The sequence below is a fragment of the Nannobrachium achirus genome, assembly GCF_963921795.1.
Source record: "Nannobrachium achirus genome assembly, chromosome: 15".
In the NCBI taxonomy this organism is placed as follows: domain Eukaryota; kingdom Metazoa; phylum Chordata; class Actinopteri; order Myctophiformes; family Myctophidae; genus Nannobrachium; species Nannobrachium achirus.
Genome location: NC_137822.1, coordinates 35,080,757 through 35,099,849, shown reverse-complemented (window position 1 = coordinate 35,099,849; position 19,093 = coordinate 35,080,757). Strand labels below are relative to the sequence as shown.

At 41.8% G+C, this 19,093-nt stretch overlaps 1 protein-coding gene across 1 annotated transcript in view; it reads left to right on the top strand.

Moving 5' to 3' along the window:
- The window catches only part of loxhd1a (lipoxygenase homology PLAT domains 1a), a gene marked incomplete at both ends in the record, with an annotated part of 86,418 nt that overhangs the window by 60,377 nt on the left and 6,948 nt on the right, over positions 1-19,093 (top strand). Inside the window, 6 exons of the mRNA XM_080743585.1 lie at positions 313-440; positions 1,820-1,937; positions 3,023-3,200; positions 8,462-8,647; positions 13,066-13,236; positions 17,608-17,746. Coding sequence (XP_080599711.1) covers positions 313-440; positions 1,820-1,937; positions 3,023-3,200; positions 8,462-8,647; positions 13,066-13,236; positions 17,608-17,746 — 920 coding nt within the window. The remainder of the gene's footprint in view (positions 1-312; positions 441-1,819; positions 1,938-3,022; positions 3,201-8,461; positions 8,648-13,065; positions 13,237-17,607; positions 17,747-19,093) is intronic.

The following is a 19,093-nucleotide window of genomic DNA, read 5'->3' as shown; positions in this document are numbered from 1 at the left end:
AATTTGTACTTTACTTGACTATTTCCAATTTCCAATTCTTTTACTTCTACTCCGCCACATCCCCGATCCAAATATTATATATAGTTACTAGTTACTGGATTTGGATTATTATTAAAAACTAAAATTAACAACTTCTGCTCTATATACAGTACGGTACATTTCAGCCATTTGAAAATAGTCATGAAGCGACGCATTGTGAGCTTAGATCGGCAATTTTCATTTTGAATTCCGGACTTTTACTTGTAACAGAGTATTTCTACATTGCCATATTGATGCTTTTACCCAGGTATAAAATGTGAATACTGTTGTCAGGTGATCTATGAGCTGAGCGTGGTGACAGGTGACGTGCAGAATGCAGGGACGGACACCAATATCTACATGTCAGTGTTTGGAGCCAATGGGAGCAGCGAGGAGATGCCACTGCCCAAGAATGAAGACAGGTGACTAAATGCAGACCATAGGGCCCTATTGTCACCCATGCCTTACCCCTTACATTGGCTCTCAGTCTCCCAGAGAATTGATCGTAAAATATCGTTACTTGTCTATAAATGTCTCTGTGGCTCTGGGCCCAGCTACATAGACATGCTGAAGCCATATGAACCCACTAGAACCCTTAGGTCATCTGGGGCTGGCCTGCTAACTACCAGAAAGACTGTACCAGTAATACTCCCTAATCGGGAGATAAGCGACCGTCAGGTCGCAGCGTGATTTTAGGGCAAAATGTGTAGAAGTAGTGTCCAAAAATGTCTTTTAAAAAATCGGTCTGAAGGTGGCGCTATATGGGACAGATCCATATTGATGAGATGAGTGTAGACATACTGTGTACTGATTTGCGATTTGCGTGATTTTAGGGCAAAATGTCTAGGAGCAGTGTCCAAAAATACGTTTAAAAAAATCGGCCTGAAGGTGGCACTATATGGGACAGATACTGTACCACATTTTATTTATGTCTGACCCCTGGAAGAATAGTCTCCGCTACGGTGTAGAGTAGACTAATGGGGATCCTTAATAAACTAAACTAAACTAAACATGCATTCATTTGTGTGTGTGTGTGTGTGTGTGTGTGTGTGTGTGTGTGTGTGTGTGTGTGTGTGTGTGTGTGTGTGTGTGTGTGTGTGTGTGTGTGTGTGTGTGTGTGTGTGTGTGTGTGTGCGTGCGTACGTACACGCAGCATTCGTGTGCGTTGCCTTGTGCACATTGCATACTGGGATGTGCTCCCCACACATTTGACTCTAGCAAGAAATACTGTACATTTGGTTTCAAAAGGAAGCTTAAGGCAGCAATAATCAAAAAAGAAATATTAGATTAAGCTCTTATTTTTGGCATTTTTGGACAGACAAACCTGTTTTATTTTCCAATTTTTATTCTTCTGTTAATGTACATTTTATTTTCTAAGTTTATGGGAAGAGAACGCCCTTGCCATGGGCACCAGGGAGGTGCAATAGGCCCAAGTCCAAGCCTAGCAGAAAGACTGTACAAATTAATACTGTACCACATTTTATTTATGTCTGACCCCAGGAAGAATAGTCTCCACTACGGTGTAGAATAATGGGGATCCTTAATAAACTGAACTAAACTAAACATACATTCATTTGTGTGTGTGTGTGTGTGTGTGCGTGCGTGCGTGCGTGTGTGCGTGCGTGCGTGCGCCTAATCTTAAACCTTCAATGAATGCATTTTCCCCTTGCCACATACATCTTATCTAGCAGTTGTGCCACATTGTGATTCATTTTGACAATTCAATTCATTTTAAATAAAGTCCATTTATTGCCGTTACTGTTATTCGTTACTGTATCCGTCTCTATGTGGTGTCTGTCAGGTTTGAGCGAGGTCAGGTGGACACGTTCAGCATACTGATTGATGACATCGCCCCCCTGAAGAAGATGAGACTGCGTATCGATGGATCCGGCAGCCGGCCCGACTGGTTCCTCGATCAGGTCTGCTCACATTCACAACAGGAACTGTAATAGGTTACTACGGTTTAGCTTATGAGGGACTGGACACAGGTGTTCGGGTAGACATGACACTAGTACAGTATGTCACATGATGTACGAGCAATTTAATTAATATGGAAGGTGGGGAACTAGCCTAATATTGCTATGACTGTCTGAGCCAAAGTTTGACTTTCATAATAATGACTTAAAGTACTGTACAATGCCTCTATATACCCTGCCTTGGGAGGGCAGGGACTATAGTGTAAACAATAACAAAACCACCCTTATTAATTATTCCTTTACAATTTCCAGAAGTGACTGCTTAATTATTTTGCGCATAACATGAAAAGGCATGGACGAAAATATAGCTCATAGTATCATGGTCCGTACCATGTCAGTATGCAATATCATGTCAGTATCATGGTCAGAATCATGGTCATTACTTAGCCAAAGTTAAAGTTTAAAGTGTGTTTCAAATAGTAGTATTGGTGTGCTTTACTTTTCTACTACTGACATGATACTGACCATACTGACCATAATACTGATCATGATACTGACATGATACTGACCATGATACTGACATGATACTGATCATGATACTGTCATGATACTAAGCATGATACTGATCATGATACTGACATGATACTAATCACAATACTAATCATGATACTGACATGATACTGACATGATACTAACCATGATACTGACATGATACTAATCACGATACTAATCATGATACTGACATGACACTGACATGATACTGACCATAATACTGATCATGATACTGACATGATACTGACATGATACTGACCATGGTACTAACCATGACACTGACATGATACTAATCACGATACTAATCATGATACTGACATGATACTGACATGATACTGACCATGATACTGACATGATACTAATCACGATACTAATCATGATACTGACATGACACTGACATGATACTGACCATACTGACCATGATACCAACCATGATACTACCATGATACTGACATGATACTAACCATGATACTGATCATCATACTGACCATGCTACTGACCATGATTTTTTTGTGGTTATCGTCAAATCATCCAAGTTGATGCTGCGCAACACGATCACAGAGGAGATCTCCGTCTTCACGTATGAGAACTGGCTGTCCACAACCAAAGGCCCAAAGAGGACCATGATCTGCGAGATGGCTGCCGTGGTGGACGATGAGCCCCAGGTGGAGGTCACCACCTACACCGTCTCAGTCAAGACCAGTGATGTGGCAGGTCAGCCCCCAGACACATTCAAGCTGATACACTGCTACTCAATGCAGGGGCGTCACAAGGGGGGGGGGGGGGGGGGAGTGGGACTGAGTTACTAGGGCACAAGGTGGAGAGGCCTTTAATTATTTTATACTTTAGCTGTTGAAAAATAGCAGATATACAAGCTCACAGCGCGGCACCGAGTGCCGCGCTGCAAGCTTGTAGATCTGCTATTTATGAAAAGTCGTGAAAATGTGTGCAAATCTTTGAATATAAAATATGTATTTTTTAAGCAAACATTTGTAACTCAAATGTTGCTTTTGGGGGGTCCCTGGAACTAAATATTTTGAGATGGGGGTCTGTGGCCAAATTCATATTATTTTGGGGGTCCGTCACATGAAAAGGTTTGAGCACCACTACATAAAAACATAGGATTTTTAAAAAAAAACCTTAGGATTTGAAATATTCAAAGGCTTGCACAAACTTTCAAGATTTTTCAAAAATAGCAGATCTACAAGCTCATAGCGCGACACTCGGTGCCGCGCTGTGAGCTTGTATATCTGCTATTTTTCAATAGTTAAAGTACCCAGGGCCCAGAATTTGGTGCGACACCCCTGACTCAACGTTAGGTCTCGGGACCACCAGAGGGGCCAAAATGGACCCTCACGGGTCTGCAGGGGCGTCCTCTTCCCTGAGCCTGGTCTAAACTCTGATCACATACCAAAAAATAGTTAAATGAACACTGATCATTTTACAGTGTGGATTGGGGTCCCAAAGATAGTTACAGTCCATTTGGACCCCTGGTGGGCCCTGGATCAGATGTTGAGACAGTGGGCCGATACAGTGGTTGTCAACCTGTGGGTCGGGTCCCCAAATTATTTTGGGGGGTCCACAGATGATTAACTTAATTTGCAACATAGTTTTCTCACTCAACAGTAAACAAACCAAGATAAAGATTATGTGTATAGAGGGTATCTGCACATTTCTAAAGTGACAATTTAAGGACCTTTTAATACCTCTAAAATGACAAATTAAACCTTGGTCATATTGTCTAATATTAGAGGAAGAAATTGTGAAAATAGCAGTTCTACATGCTCACAACGCCTCGCATTGCGAATTTGCGAGGGGTTTTGAGCATGTAGATCTGCTATTTTCACAATAGAGCAGTGTTATACAAAATGTAATTCCTCAACTCTTATATCTACATTTTCCATTACAAAAAAGTACCCCTATCGGTAAGAAACAAATTGACCCTTTTAACTGTGATTATAAATCAATATAAATTTGTATTACAACTATCCTAATTATAATGCACTGTAATGGATTATAACTGTGATTATAATACATTATAAAGTATTAATGTATTACTATGATAATTAAAATACACTATAATAGATTATAATAGTGGTTATAACACAATAGAATCTATTATCATGTATTACAACTATATCCTGGTGGTCTAAATGAAAAGTCAGCGAGTGATCAGTCATTATGAAGTGTTTGGCCCTATTTGGCCTAGCTCAGACCTACTCTAGAGTGGATACTTTTTAGTACCCTGTTTAGTACCACTTTCACACCACTCTACCCAGGTCCTTGTAGTGGAAAACCTGGCACAAGTGGGCGGTGTGGTGTGGAGTGGTGTGGTCGAGTTGGGCCAGTGGAAAATGGGCTTTAGTGCTCGTCAGGGTGGGGGGGGGGGGGGGGGTCCCCAGTTAAAATATGATTTTGGGGGACACCTGGGCTAATAAATGCTATAGTGTGAATCAGAGTACTGTAGGAACTGTGATTATGGTCTACAGGCAAAAGGTCAAAACACTGTCACATGACAACGTAGAACATTCATTTACAAAACAACAAACAAACAAAATAAGAAGTGTAACTTCTGCCTAACTGTGATGATATTCTTTATAAAGAATCTTTACTCGCTTTCATATGATTAGGCATAACTAGTACAGTACAGTAAGTAACATGTTATTGTAACTTATGCAATCATTCCACTGAATTACGCAACCGAACCAAGATTATTCTGTCCTCTGTGGAATAAAGAGTGTCCATTCTTAATGCTAATTAATTTCACAACACTAATTAGTGCATCTCTCTGTGGGAGCATTATAGCATATATAGGCCTATTGTAACGTTGCAGATTCCAGCTTTGTTTTCCCCCGGTGTTTAAGTTCATGCAGAAACAAGAGGTGGTTTGACTGGAACAATGTAATGACTAATTAGAAATCTCTTCAGATACCATAAACACATGCAGCTTTACCCCTTCAGCTACAGTATGTCCTCCTATGTGACAAGAGTTAGGTGTTGCAGCAGTAGGCGATAGCGGGAAGTAGCTAGGTAGGCTAGAGATAGGATTTAGATGCGATTTGTTTGTTTTAAAATGTATACAATTATTTAAAAAAATATATTATTCATCATGGCCCACAAATGGGTCCCGACCCACTGTTTGGGAAACAGTGAACTACAGTAGCTGGGCACTATAGGGGATAGGGATGATAGGCAGGGGCGTCACACCAAATTCTGGGCCCTGGGTACAAGGATTCACTGCGGGCCCCCCATGAATGTTAACTATTGAAAAATAGCAGATATACAAGCTCACAGCGCGGCACCGAGTGCCGCGCTGCAAGCTTGTAGATCTGCTATTTTTGAAAAATCGTGAAAATGTGTGCAAGAAACTTGTGTTTCTATGTCAGTGGTGCTCAAACGTTTTCATGTGAAGGACCCCCAAGATGATATGTATTTGGCCACAGCTAGACCCCCATCTCAAAATATTTAGTTCCAGGGACCCCTCCCCGGAAGCAAAATTTGAGTTACAAATGTTCGCATAAAAAATACATATTCAAAGATTTGCGCACATTTTTAATGACTTTTCAAAAATAGCAGATCTACAAGCTCGCAGCGCGGCACTCGGTGCCGCGCTGTGAGCTTGTATATCTGTTATTTTTCAATAGCTAAAGTTACTATAGGGCCCCTCCACCTTGGGCCCTGGTAACTCAGTCCCACTTTCTTACCCCTTGTGACGCCCCTGATGATAGGAGCTAGCTCCAGTAGGCCTACTACTACTAGGTGATAGGATAGGTAGGATAGGATTAAACCAAATTACAAAACAGCAAAAACAAAGCTACCTGACACAGTGGAGAGAAGCAACCCAAAAACAGAGCAAACTAGAATGCTATTTGGCCCTAAACAGAGAATACACAGTGGCAGAATACAAAACAAAGAAATATCTTGACTAGGTACAGACTCAGTGAGCACAGTCTTGCGATCGAGAAAAGCCGCCGTAGGCATACCTGGCTCCCTAGAGAAAACAGACTTTGCACACACTGCACACAAAATGAAGTGGAAACTGAACTACACAAGTACCGCCTGCCCACTGTGCCAAGACATCAGAGACACATACTTCCCACAGATCATAACCACACAAAGAGAGTTTGAAAACATGACCAATGTTGAAAAACTCCCATATCTGCTGGGTGAAGTATGACAATGTGCAAGCACAGCAGCAAGATTCGTGAGCTGCTGTGATAGGAGTTATAGGATATCAAATGGAACACAACCATCTTAAAGACTACCTATCATGGTGTACACATCTTTGCACTGTCTGCATAGCGTAATCTCCATACATGAAAACGGTTCCACCACTTCAAATTGTACATATTTTATTTTGATTGTATTATATTGATTTATTGTGTTGTCCTGTGTACACTTCTGCTTTGGCAATGTAAACGTATGTTTTCTCATGCCAATAAAGCCCTTTGAATTGAATTGAAAGGAGCTACTGTAGGTGATAGGAACTACAGTATGACAGTAGCTAGGTGAGAGGAACTATCATGCCTGAGCTGACTTCAAAGGCCTTGTCTCTCTCTGCCCTTGGCAGATACTGTAAGTTAAGACATAGTCATATACTGTACTGTACCACCCCGGATACTCTGGGGGGAATAATAAGCCTGAGCTGTCATCACACATGCACGCACGTGCAGGCATACATGCGCACGCACACACACACACACACACACACACACGCATGCATTCACAGAGTTACCGCAGTGCTGAATATGCATGGAGGGATTTTAGGAGTGAGAGAAATGTAGTCTTCCTCTCTGCGGTCATCAGTCTTGGGTGAGTTACTGTAGGCACTGACTGGTTTTCCAAAGCATAACATGTTGCGATTGATCTTTGGGGAGGTCGTTAGTTTCCATTAATTTCATTAGGCTATAGTGTAAAAATAACTTTGCAGAGACTACATTAATTGTTTGTCATTTAATGCATTTTAAAGCACAGATTGTTTTGAAAAGTCTAGCCGCAAATAATCAATAAATCTGCAATGTAGGTTAAACTTTAGCCAATGTTAACTCAATTATGCAGGCCAGTTCGGTCAAATCTAGATAAAGCTAGTAATACATTAAAGTAAGTAATATTTACAGTTTATGTACTCATTATATATATTAAGGGTGCAACGGTTTACAAAATTCACAGTTCGGTTCGATATTTTGGTGTCACAGTTCGAAATGTCCTTGATTTATAAATGTATTTTTATAACTACGTATGTTTAAGTTTTAACTTTGAACAATACGGTACCCAACCTCCAGGGTAGTGGTTCTCTAAGTGGGCTCTGCGGACCCCTAGGGGTCCTTGAGGGGGTTCCAGGGGAATGTGGATGTGGAGTGGTATTGTATTGTATTGTTCGGTACAGGGTCATTTTCGGTACACCCTCGTATTGAACGGTCCAATACGAATACATGTATTGTTGCACCCTCTGATATTTTAGGCGAACGCCTCCCCCCCACCCCCCAGAATAGGGATGCTGGGAGTTCAAGTGGTTGACAAAAGTGGCATTTTAAGTTTTAAGCATATTTCGATTGACCGAATTCACGTTACGCAACTTCCTGGTGCTGACGTCACGGTTGAAGGGGAGAAACTACTAATATCCCATAGAGTTAACACAGAAATCACAAATTTAATGCAATTTCTGAATAGTAATGTATAATATACGGCTAGCATGATCAAGAAAACAAGATAGTAAGAAGCACAAAGCATTATAATTTACTTTACCCTTTTCGAAATAATGATTTGTTGGCTTTAAGTCCAGCAATTTCTATGTTATTTTACCCTCCAAAGCTGACGTCAGCACCAGGAAGTTGCTGAGAAATTCACTGAGTGCGCATGCATGGGCGGGCCGTGAATAGGGTCTATTATCGAGATAATATCGTTAATCGCAACTATCTTTGCCACTATAATCGCAACGTATCATTTTCTCATCCCTACTCCCATGTTGTCCTCAGGGGCCGGCACTGATGCAAACGTCTGGATCAACATCTTTGGAGAGAACGGAGACTCAGGAACTCTGGCTCTTAAAGAGTGCAACAAGTCCAACAAGTTTGAGCGCAAGCAGACGGACACGTTCCGCTTCCCGGACATCTTCAGCCTGGGAGACCTCTGCAAAGTACGCGTCTGGCACGACAACTCAGGTTAGCCAATCAGCAGGCAGATGTGCTGTGACATTTATGGTGCTGCTAATTGTCTGAACAACTTAAAGGACAACTCTGCACTAAATACTGTAACATCTAGGCTAATCTTTCTACTTATAATGATCTCAAATGACTGTCCATTGGGTCTATTAGGCAGAAAAGCCCCTGTCGTCTAGTTTCCCTGGTAGACACCAGCAGCCCTTATAGCATAGAGTGGAGACCATATAGCGAGGCAGATAAAGTGCATATTACAGGTGAATCGTTCACTTGCGGATACAAGCACCAAAATTGGCACACATACTCCTTAGGCATTGCTCTTTTCAGAAAACCATCTGGCCAAAAAAAAAATCAAGATGGCGGCCAATTTTCATGATGGCCGCCATTGAATATACAGTAATCTTGCATTCCGCAATAAAATCCCATAGACTTGTCCTATTTGAATAATTTTGGTGTCAAATCATACATTTATCACTATGTAGAATCCAAATTTGGACCCATGGACTTACTCAATGGCTTCCTTGTACCATATATCAGTCCCGGAATCTTAATATTCTGCTAATAGTGTGGTGCGATGCGTCCAAAAAACAGCTCCCGTAGGATCTTTGTGCTAAAATTGATCTTTTTGCAGATCCTGGTTCTATAGAGTCCAAACTATGAGAAAATGATGGGTGTCAACTTTTCCGGACCCCCACCCCCTTTCTGGGGGTCATCTAGTTTGGGACCTGCATGCCAGCTCAGTACGCCAGCCAGTTAATGTCCAATTTTCTTAATATTATGGTTGTTTTGTAGGTTTTAAAACATTCTGAGTTCATTTATTACACTTTTGAAGCAGCCAGAATAAGCTTTCTGACTTTTGGTTGGGGTCTTTCCTCACCTGGGACCCCCCAGATGGACCCCTGAGCCTTTCTCAGTACTCGCTCTGCACCTGCTCCAGAACAATGTCATATTAGATCATAATTGAAGCATAAACTTTTTTTCTTAAAACAAAAAAAAAGTAGTAACAAATACCAGGGGTCTTCCACAGGGGCTTCGGGACCCCTGGGGGTCCTCGGAGTTACTACCTAGTGTGATAAGAAGTGTACTTCTAAGGATTTCTTTGCTAAAATGTATTTTTTTACTGCTTTGGCTTTTATAGGGACCAAACTGTCAGAAAATGATGGGTGTCAGATTTTCCTGACCCCAGCCCCCTTTCTGGGGGGTCATCTATGTTAGGACCTCGCAGAACAGTATGTCAACCAGTTAATGTCCAATTCTCATAATATTAGAGTTGTTTTGAAGGTTTTAAAACATTCTAAGTTCATATATTGCACTTTTGAAGCAGCCAGAATAACCTTTATGACTTTTGGTGGGGGTCTCTCCTCACCTGGGACCCCCGGAATGACCCCTGAGCCTATCTCAGTACAGTCCTTGCTCTGCTCCTGCTCCAGAACAATTAGATCATACTTGAAGCATAAAAGCTTTTGTACCTGTACCTGGGCTCTGTAGGTAATACCAGGGGTCTTCCACAGGGTCCGGGACCCCCAGGTGTCCTCAGCGTTACTACAGGGGGCCATCCAAACGGCTGTTTACCCATATATGGAGACCCCCTGGTACCCATATATGGAGGTCCATGTACTGTATATGGAGATATGCTGTGAGAGCCCAAACATGCTTACTCAGTTATTTGTTATGTGAAAGTACTATGATGTCCATGACAACTGACAACATACACTTTTATGCCCATACATGGAGATCCCTGTCTGTAGAACCAGTCACACAGATATGGGCTGTCTTGGCCATATATGGATTCTGTTAGTGTGGTATGTGGCCAATGTGGCCTCCATATATGGGCATTCCCAAGTCCTGTTAGATATGGGCTTAATATTGAAGACATCAGGGAACTCCATATATGGACCTTGTCATACATCTTGAATCTATGACCTCAGCATCAAAGGCTGGATTGGGGTATGTCCCTGTGACAAACTATTATCATGTCCACTAGGGGTACTTAATGTACATCAAGCAGCCTCACAGAAACAGGACATAGACTCCTGCCCTATGAGCATCAGGGCTGGGCAGTGGGTTGCCTTTGGCCAAAGACAGAACTTAAAGTGGATTCTGTTCATGACCTGTGTTGCACTCCTGCAGAAAAGAGCAAAGGGATGCTCTTCTTCCATGCCTTCACTGGCTGCGATGTTGTTTCAGCATTCCGCGTTAAGGGGAAGAAGTCTGCGTGGCAAACCTGGAATGTTTGCGATGAGGCTTCTGGTGTCTTCAGCAAACTCAGCCATTACCCACCTGTAGTGGATGATGAAGACCTGAAAACCTTGGAGAAGTTTGTGGTCATGATGTACGACCGATCCAGCACAGCTGAAGGTGTCAATGATGCGAGGTTGGACTTGTTTGCTCGGAAGCAGAGGCCATACGAAGCCATTCCTCCAACGCAAGCAGCACTGAAGCAACATGTGAAGCGCGCTTCCTATCAAGCGGCCTGCATCTGGAGTCAGTCAACAGTATGTCAACCAGAAATGCAGACTCCTGACAACTGGGGCTGGACCAAGAAAGGAGATCTGTGGCAGATTGATTGGACTGAGCTCCCACCCATTGCAGAGAGTTGCCAGCAGCTGACCAAGTGTGGATGCAAGTTGGAATGCTGCAGTCGATGCAAATGCTACCACTTTGGTCTGACCTGCACGGCACTGTGCAGCTGCAGGTGCGAGGTTTAGAAGCGTTGTAGTCTAGGCCTACTATACTATTGTACTATACTGCCTAGGCCCAAAAAAAAAAAAAAAGAAAAGACAAAAAAAAACTACCTCCTGCCTCGACGGGATCATCACCTTATCGTGGTGAGGCAGTTTGCGTGTCTCCATGACCCCCAGAGCTATGTCGGCAGGAGTCTTGTACTCCTGTATTCCTGGCAGGGTTACCCAAGTCGAAAAGGTCGAAGAATAGAGACTAGACAAAGAGTGATCCCACGGCGCTATTATATCTACCATGCATTTTAGCCGCGTCAGCCGCTGTGCATTGAAATCCGCTCTGTTGAGTTACTACATTACTACATTACCCCCCCCCCCCCCCTCCCACACACACACACACACACACACACACACACACACACACATACACACTATAAACCTCTAACAATACTAAGATATACACTACCACCCATTTTATCCGAGTCAGACATAACACAAACCTCTAATTTAGCAGAATATTAGGATTCCGGGACTGATATATGGTACAAGGAAGCCAGTGAGTAAGTCCATGGGTCCAAATTTGGATTCTACATAGTGAAAAATGTATGATTTGACACCAAGATCATTCAAATAGGACAGGTCTATGGTATTTTATGGCGGCCATCTTGAAAAATGGCCGCCATCTTGAAATTTGATTTGGCCAGATGGTTTTATGAAAAGAGCAATCCCTAAGGAGTATGTGTGCCAATTTTGGTGCTTGTATCCGCAAGTGAACGATTATTTCTGTTATCTGCCCGGCTAATAAGCCTATCGCTTTTACGCTATACAGGTATATACAATCGTGGTAAAGAAAATACTTATTTCTTTCAAAAATAGCAGATCTACAAAATCGCAGCGTGGCACAGAGTGCGGTGCGAGGCGTTGTGTGCTTGTATATCTGCTGTTTTCACCATTTTAAACGGTTTTGGACGTACAAGGTTTCCACCCGACAACAACGATATATATTTATTCCTCCCAGAAAGTATATGAGTGATATGTTTTTAACGTGACATGTTGTCCTTTTCATGTTGCCAAGTTTCAAATTTGTATGTTTTAAAGTAAAAGTAAAGCCCTGCTTCATCACACAAATAGCAGATCTACAAGCACACAATGCCTCGCACAACAACAATATACATTTATTTTCTCCCAGAAAGTAGGAGTGATGTGTTTTAAAGGGATATTCCACTTTCAAAAAAACTTTTGGTCACTTTATCATCTAATCAGGCTTTTATGAACACCCTGAACAGTTTTTAATTTGCTTCATTCAATATTTAAATATTTGATGTAAATGTTATCTGTCCCCCCAGGCTCAGGGCCACTCCACATACACACCCATTGTAACTTCAAACTCCATTTTAACCATGATAAATTCATTAAAAACACCCCTTATTTTTTCTGGTTACTCATACTACCCTCCTAATACGTGAGCAGGCCGTGTTTCTTCCATAACCCTTTTCATTTATTTGTAATAATTCTTTGGGGAAATGAGAAAAATTAAATACAAAGCAAAATTATTAAAAATAAATGCAAAAGGTTATGGAAATAACACAGCCTGCTCACGTATTAGGAGGGTATTATGAGTCACCAGAAACATTAATGGGTGTTTTTAATGAATCTATCATGGTTAAAGGCAGGCAGAGTTTTTTTGAAAGTGGAATATCCCTTTAACGTGACATGTTGTCGTAAACGGTGTGTGATGAGCAGGCAGCGCTCCAGGCTGGCACCTGGAGTACATCGACGTGAAGGACGAGATCCTGGACAAGAACTTCCGCTTCCCCAACGACCGCTGGCTGGCCAAGAACGACGACGACGGGCAGATCATGAGGGACCTGCCCTGCGCCAACAACGACATCCTGGACCTCAACGAGAAGACCAGTAAGTCAGGGCTCACCAATAGACATGTCCCTACTAGGGATGGGACGATATGAAAATGCCATACAATATCACAATTATTGTGACATAAGAAATCCAAAGGCTACAAGCTTACAACGCGTCACGTTGCAGTTTACTATAAGAACCGTCACAGCCTGAAAAACTACTAATATCCCATAGAGTTAACACAGAAATTGCAAATTTAATGCAATTTCTGAATAGTAATGTATAAAATACGGCTAGCATGATCAAGAAAACAAGATAGTAAAAGGCACAAAGCATTATAATTTACTTTACCGTTCGAAATAATGATTTGTTGGCTTTAAGTCCAGCAATTTCTATGTTATTTTACCCTCCAAAGCTGACGTCAGCACCAGGAAGTTGCTGAGAAATTAACTGAGTGCGCATGCATGGGCAGGCCGTGAAGAACCGTCACAGCCTGATGGGTAACACCTTTACAATATCATCGCGATAATCAAAAAATGTGATCCCGGGGTGGAACATTTGCCAAAAAATTGCCGATCCACAAGCTCACAACGAGCGATGAGGTCGCTTTTCGCCCTTAGGCGTCGTATACCTTTTACCAATTATTGAGTACCAGACATGCAGCTCAGCAAATAAAAGGTGAATTGATCCCAGTGCATGACGGAGGACGATATCGCTATACATTTAATCTCCACGATACGATTATCGTGAGTGTTTTTTAACTCGATAAACGATAATATCGCTTATGGTCCCATCCCTCGCCCGCACATGGACAAATGTGTCCGTGGCAAGACCTGGTCTTGTCTGAAGGAAAGAATCTTCAGAATATGAATGACACTGATTTTCCTACGGCACTATGGCACATTAGGAGTCCACTAGTATTAGTGGTTCACGAATGCGAATGATTTTCTCAACTCTGAGAGTATACAAATGGAACCAAATGGATGGTTCCATTTGCACACTCTCAGAGTTACAGACCTGTTATGATCATTCAGGGCCATCTCTTTATGTGTTTCTGGTAATTATTGTCTCCACCAGCCGAAGGCATGGGGGAGAGTATGTTTTCCCCTCCGTCCGTGCGTGCGTGCGTGCGTCCGTCCGTCCGTGCGTCCTCGCAGTTTGTGAGCACCTAATCTCAGTCGCCGTTGGCCCGGTCGCTGCCAAAGTGAGCACACACATTCCCTGGATGCCAATCTAGAACCTCTGCCCTAAATTTTTCAAATGGGCCTTTTCTAGCGCCACCTAGTGGCCGATGTTCGCAAAACCCATTTCTGTGCACTACTCTTACAGATTTTGTCCAAAAATCCTACAAATCGGTAGGCAGTATCTCGACAGTCATGTGATCGACACAGATCTATCCGAATTTGCATATTCCATCCTGATTGGCTAAAATTGGCTTCCAAAGTTTGTAGGATTGAGCCGTTTTGAACAAAATGCCTCAAATCACAAACGCAAAGTGCAATTATCATGAAATCGCACACACACATTCCCACTAGGCCGAGGAAGAAATGCCACTTAATTTTTTTTAAATCAGCCTCATGGTGGCGCTATAACAGGCCGATTTGTGGTTTTACCTATAACTCCACCGATCAGTTTCAAACTTTGTAAGCGCACTCCCTAGAGGCTAAGGATAAACCTTTGCCCTGCATTTTTCACATCAGCCTTTTATAGCGCCACCTTTGGGCCGACTTATGTAAAACGCATTTTTGGATATTACTCCTTGAGATTTTATCCAAAAATCACGCAAATCGGTACACAGTATCTCTATAGTCATGTGATCAAGTACGATCCGTCTGATATCTCATATTCCATCCTGATTGGCTAATATTAGCTTCCAAAGTTTGCAGGATTGCTCCGTTTTTGAACAAAATGCCTCAAATCATCAACCATGCTTGTACCGTGAAATTTGCCACACATATTCCCACTAGGTCAAGGAACAAATTCTACCTTTTTCACATTGGCTTGTTATAGCGCCACCAGTAGGTAGACTTTAGCAAAATATATTTTTGGAACAATGCTTCAAATCATGCATGCAGCGTCCGATTGCCATGAAAGATCTAAGGTGAAGAACACATGCCACCCTTTTTACATTGGCCTATAATACAGTAGCACCACCAGGACGCACGGCCTGGTGGAGACCTGTGCTCGGAAGAGCACTGCTTCTAGTTGTCCACTCGTTTTGTATGTCCGTGGCCAAGAAATCATTTTAACAAAAATGTCCACCACAAGACAGCATGGCGATGACCCCTGCTGCAGTAAGTCCACCCACTGCATCAAAAAGCAGACATTTTGCTGACTGTCGTATTAATTCACACAGGAGTACATTCTTCGAAGGAGCGTGTGCTACCTATATAAAAATGGCGTTAGGACTTGGTTGGATGACGGGGAATATAGGAGCTAGATGATAGGAAGTGCCTGAGCCGACTTCAAAGGCCTTCGTTTCTCTGCCCTTGGCAGATACTGTCCTGTACCAACCCTGAGACTGGGAAGGAATAATAAGCCTGGGCTGTCATCTCACTCTAACACGCACGCACGCACACAGTACATGCATATGACAGAGGTTCTGCCGTTTTTAGTTATGTGCTACCATGTATGAAAATGAAAAATTCTGTGTGATTTATATAACGGCATATCAATATTTCAAGACTCCTCTACTGTAGGTATTGTTACATCTTGTGTACGGGTACATAAGAGAGCAATTGTTTGGTTCTGGTTCCTCTGACATTGTCGCACCATTAATAATATTAATGAAAAGAATAGCAAGGGGGGCAGGGACACTCTCAAAGAACAGCACCGATATTAAGACAGTTTGCACAGTGGTTCCCAAACCTTTTAGCTTGAGACCCAAAAGAGAGTTTGCCCGGAACATAAACTAGTGAAAAGAGCAGATTTTATGCTATTTTCACTAGCTTTTCCTGGAATTTCTTAGATATGTTTGTATGTTGTAAAATCTCTAAAAAATGGATATATATATAGAGAGAGAGAGATTTTTGGGGGAGGGGAACATTTTTACTCAAGTCATGACCCATAAAAATTGGTCCGTAACACACAAATGTGTCCCAACCCGGGAAACAGTATGTAGTGCACTTGATGTGCTTGAAGGTGCTGTGTAAGGTTAGTCCAAGCGTTTCAGGCAAACATTGTGCACTTTATGAAAGAAGCATGAAATTTGGCACACGTACAGTTAGAACATGCCATATGGAAAAAATGTGGCTATAGGGGCATCGCAGATTTGTCTTGGGAAACTTGTGGGAGCCAATCAAAGTTGCTCTCATAGACTTTAAAGTCAAATAATACAAAAAATAAATATGCTTTAAGTAGCATGTGAGTGGTCAAACTAGGTGTTATTCGGGATTCTGAATCCAATGCAAGCATTTGTTTTGCACGAAAAACATTCCTTTCCGAGAAACGGCCGCCACAAAACTTTGAAAAGTGATGACTCATCACTAAACCATAGTTTTATGGGGTCCGTTTTTAGCCCAAGGAATGTTTTTCCTGCAAAACAAATGTTTGCATTGGATTCAGAATCCCAAAAAACACCTAGTTTGAACCCTTACATGCTACTTAAAGTATATGTATTTTTTGTATTATTTTACAATAATAGACTTTACTATAGTAAAGTCTATGAAAGCCCAACTTTAATTGGCTCCCACAAGTTTCCCAAGACAAATCTGCGATGCCCCTATAGCCAAAAATGTTCCATAGGGCATGTTCTAAACTGTGTGCCAAATTTCATGCTTCTTTCATAAAGTGCACGATTACATCAAAATACTGCCCGAAACGCCTAGACTATACTCCTAAAGTTCTAAACATCTATTTACACATATCTCAAAGTTGTTTATGTCGGATGAAGATCTTGTATATCGTCACTATCGTCAACCTCGTATCTCCAAGTTTCAAATTTGTATGTTTTTTCGGAAAGTAAAGCCCTGCTTCATCATACAAGGCCGTCACACAAAAGTAGTGAAAACAGCAGATCTACAAGCACACAACGCCTCGCGGTTGTAGATCGGCTGTTTTCACTAGTTTAGTTCATTTTTAAAATGATAAATACAAAATGAACGGTTTTGGACATACAAGGTTTCCACCCGACAACGACGATATCTAAATACACGTATCTCTATGTTGTCCCTGTCGGGTGAAAACCTTGTATGTCTAAATCCATTTCCTTTTCAGGAAACAGACGTGTTTATGAACCTGTGTTCATGAAAATATGAAACATGGAGATACAAGGTTTCTGCCCGACATCAATGATAATACTGTTTATGTATATATTAAAGCTGCAATATTGTAATCATAACAGTGCAGTTATTTTTACTATCGAACTGATGAACATGAGATGAGACACCCATTTGTTAACTCAGGGTTTCGATGTTTTCTCTTTGAAAGAATATGATATCATTGTCACGACGGCAGACACAGATGACGCCGGCACCAAAGAGAATGCGTGGATCGTACTTGAAGGCAGGAAGGGGCGATCAAAAGAACTGCTGCTGGAGAATGCATCAAAGAAGAAGAGGTTCTCACGGTAGGATGCTCTTGAGTTTATGCTTTAACTATAAAAAAATGCAGATATATAAGCTCACAGCGTGGCACAGAGTGCCGCGCTGCAAGCTTGTAAAATGTGTGCTAGTCTTTGAATATGTTCGTTCGTTCGTCGTTCTCAAACCTTTTCATGTCAAGGACCCCCAAAATGATATGCATTTGCCGCTGACCCCCCATCTAAAAATATGTTGTTCCAGGGACCCCCCAGAAGCAAATATTTTACAGCAAACATTTACAAATGTTCACTTTAAAAATATATACCGGTACATATTCAAAGATTTTCAGAAATATTGATTTTTCAAAAATAGTAGATGTACAAGCTCACAGCGCGGCAGATCTATTTGCCAACGTATAAATGGATGCTGTGTCAAGTACTTTTGCTGGGGACCCCATGGAATCCCCCAATGACCCCACATCATGACACGTTGTGAACTTGTAGATCTGCCATTTTCGCTATTTGTCATGATGAAGTAGCTTATATATACATGGCTTAACGAATTGTCCTCCATCCATATCCTTATTTGGACACAAAGACAAAGAGGTAGCTCACAGTGCCATCCAGCTTTTGTTGCTTTTGTAGCTACTGCAGAATTCAGCCATAGAGCTGGTATCAGTCATCTCTCCCTTCACCCAGGGAAAATAAATATAAAATATAGATCATGACGCAGGCCTTCATTGTTGACAGAGGTTGGATGACGAGGGCAACAACAAATGCAAGGTGATAATTTGACACACATTAAAAAAAAAGAAAAATCACATGAATTTCGGGACAATGGCTGGAAAGTCAGTCATCTGTGACAAACCTATCTAACTACAGTATCTATGACATGTGCCTCCAAATTGGGCAGAGGGAGTTTTGACCATGTTAGATATAATAGGTTCCTTAGTTAAAACAAACGCTGGCGCCCTGATTTTGGGCGTGTCATTATGGTCAGTTATCATGGTCAGCATAGCAGAAACGTTTGTCCTTCAGTATAAAGATAAAAAGTTAACTCAATCTTGTCATTCTGAGTGCGACCCATTACTTTTCTAAGTATCATGTTCTGGCAGTATTGTCAGTATCATGGTCAGTATCATAACAGTATTGTCACGTTCTAGGGTACAATCTCTCAAGAACAGATTCTGTGCTGCGCCCTTTGCTGAGTCCACACACGATTCAAACATTTTAACGTATATCTATTTGACCAAAACTCAAGACATTAGGCAATAAACGAAAGGAATGGAATGAGGTTTGAGTGAATAAGTACGTAGTCAGTTGTGTAGGCGCGAAATGTGCTGTGTGAGTTGTTTGAAAAAGGTGCAGAACTAAACAAACGGGTTACTCACTCAG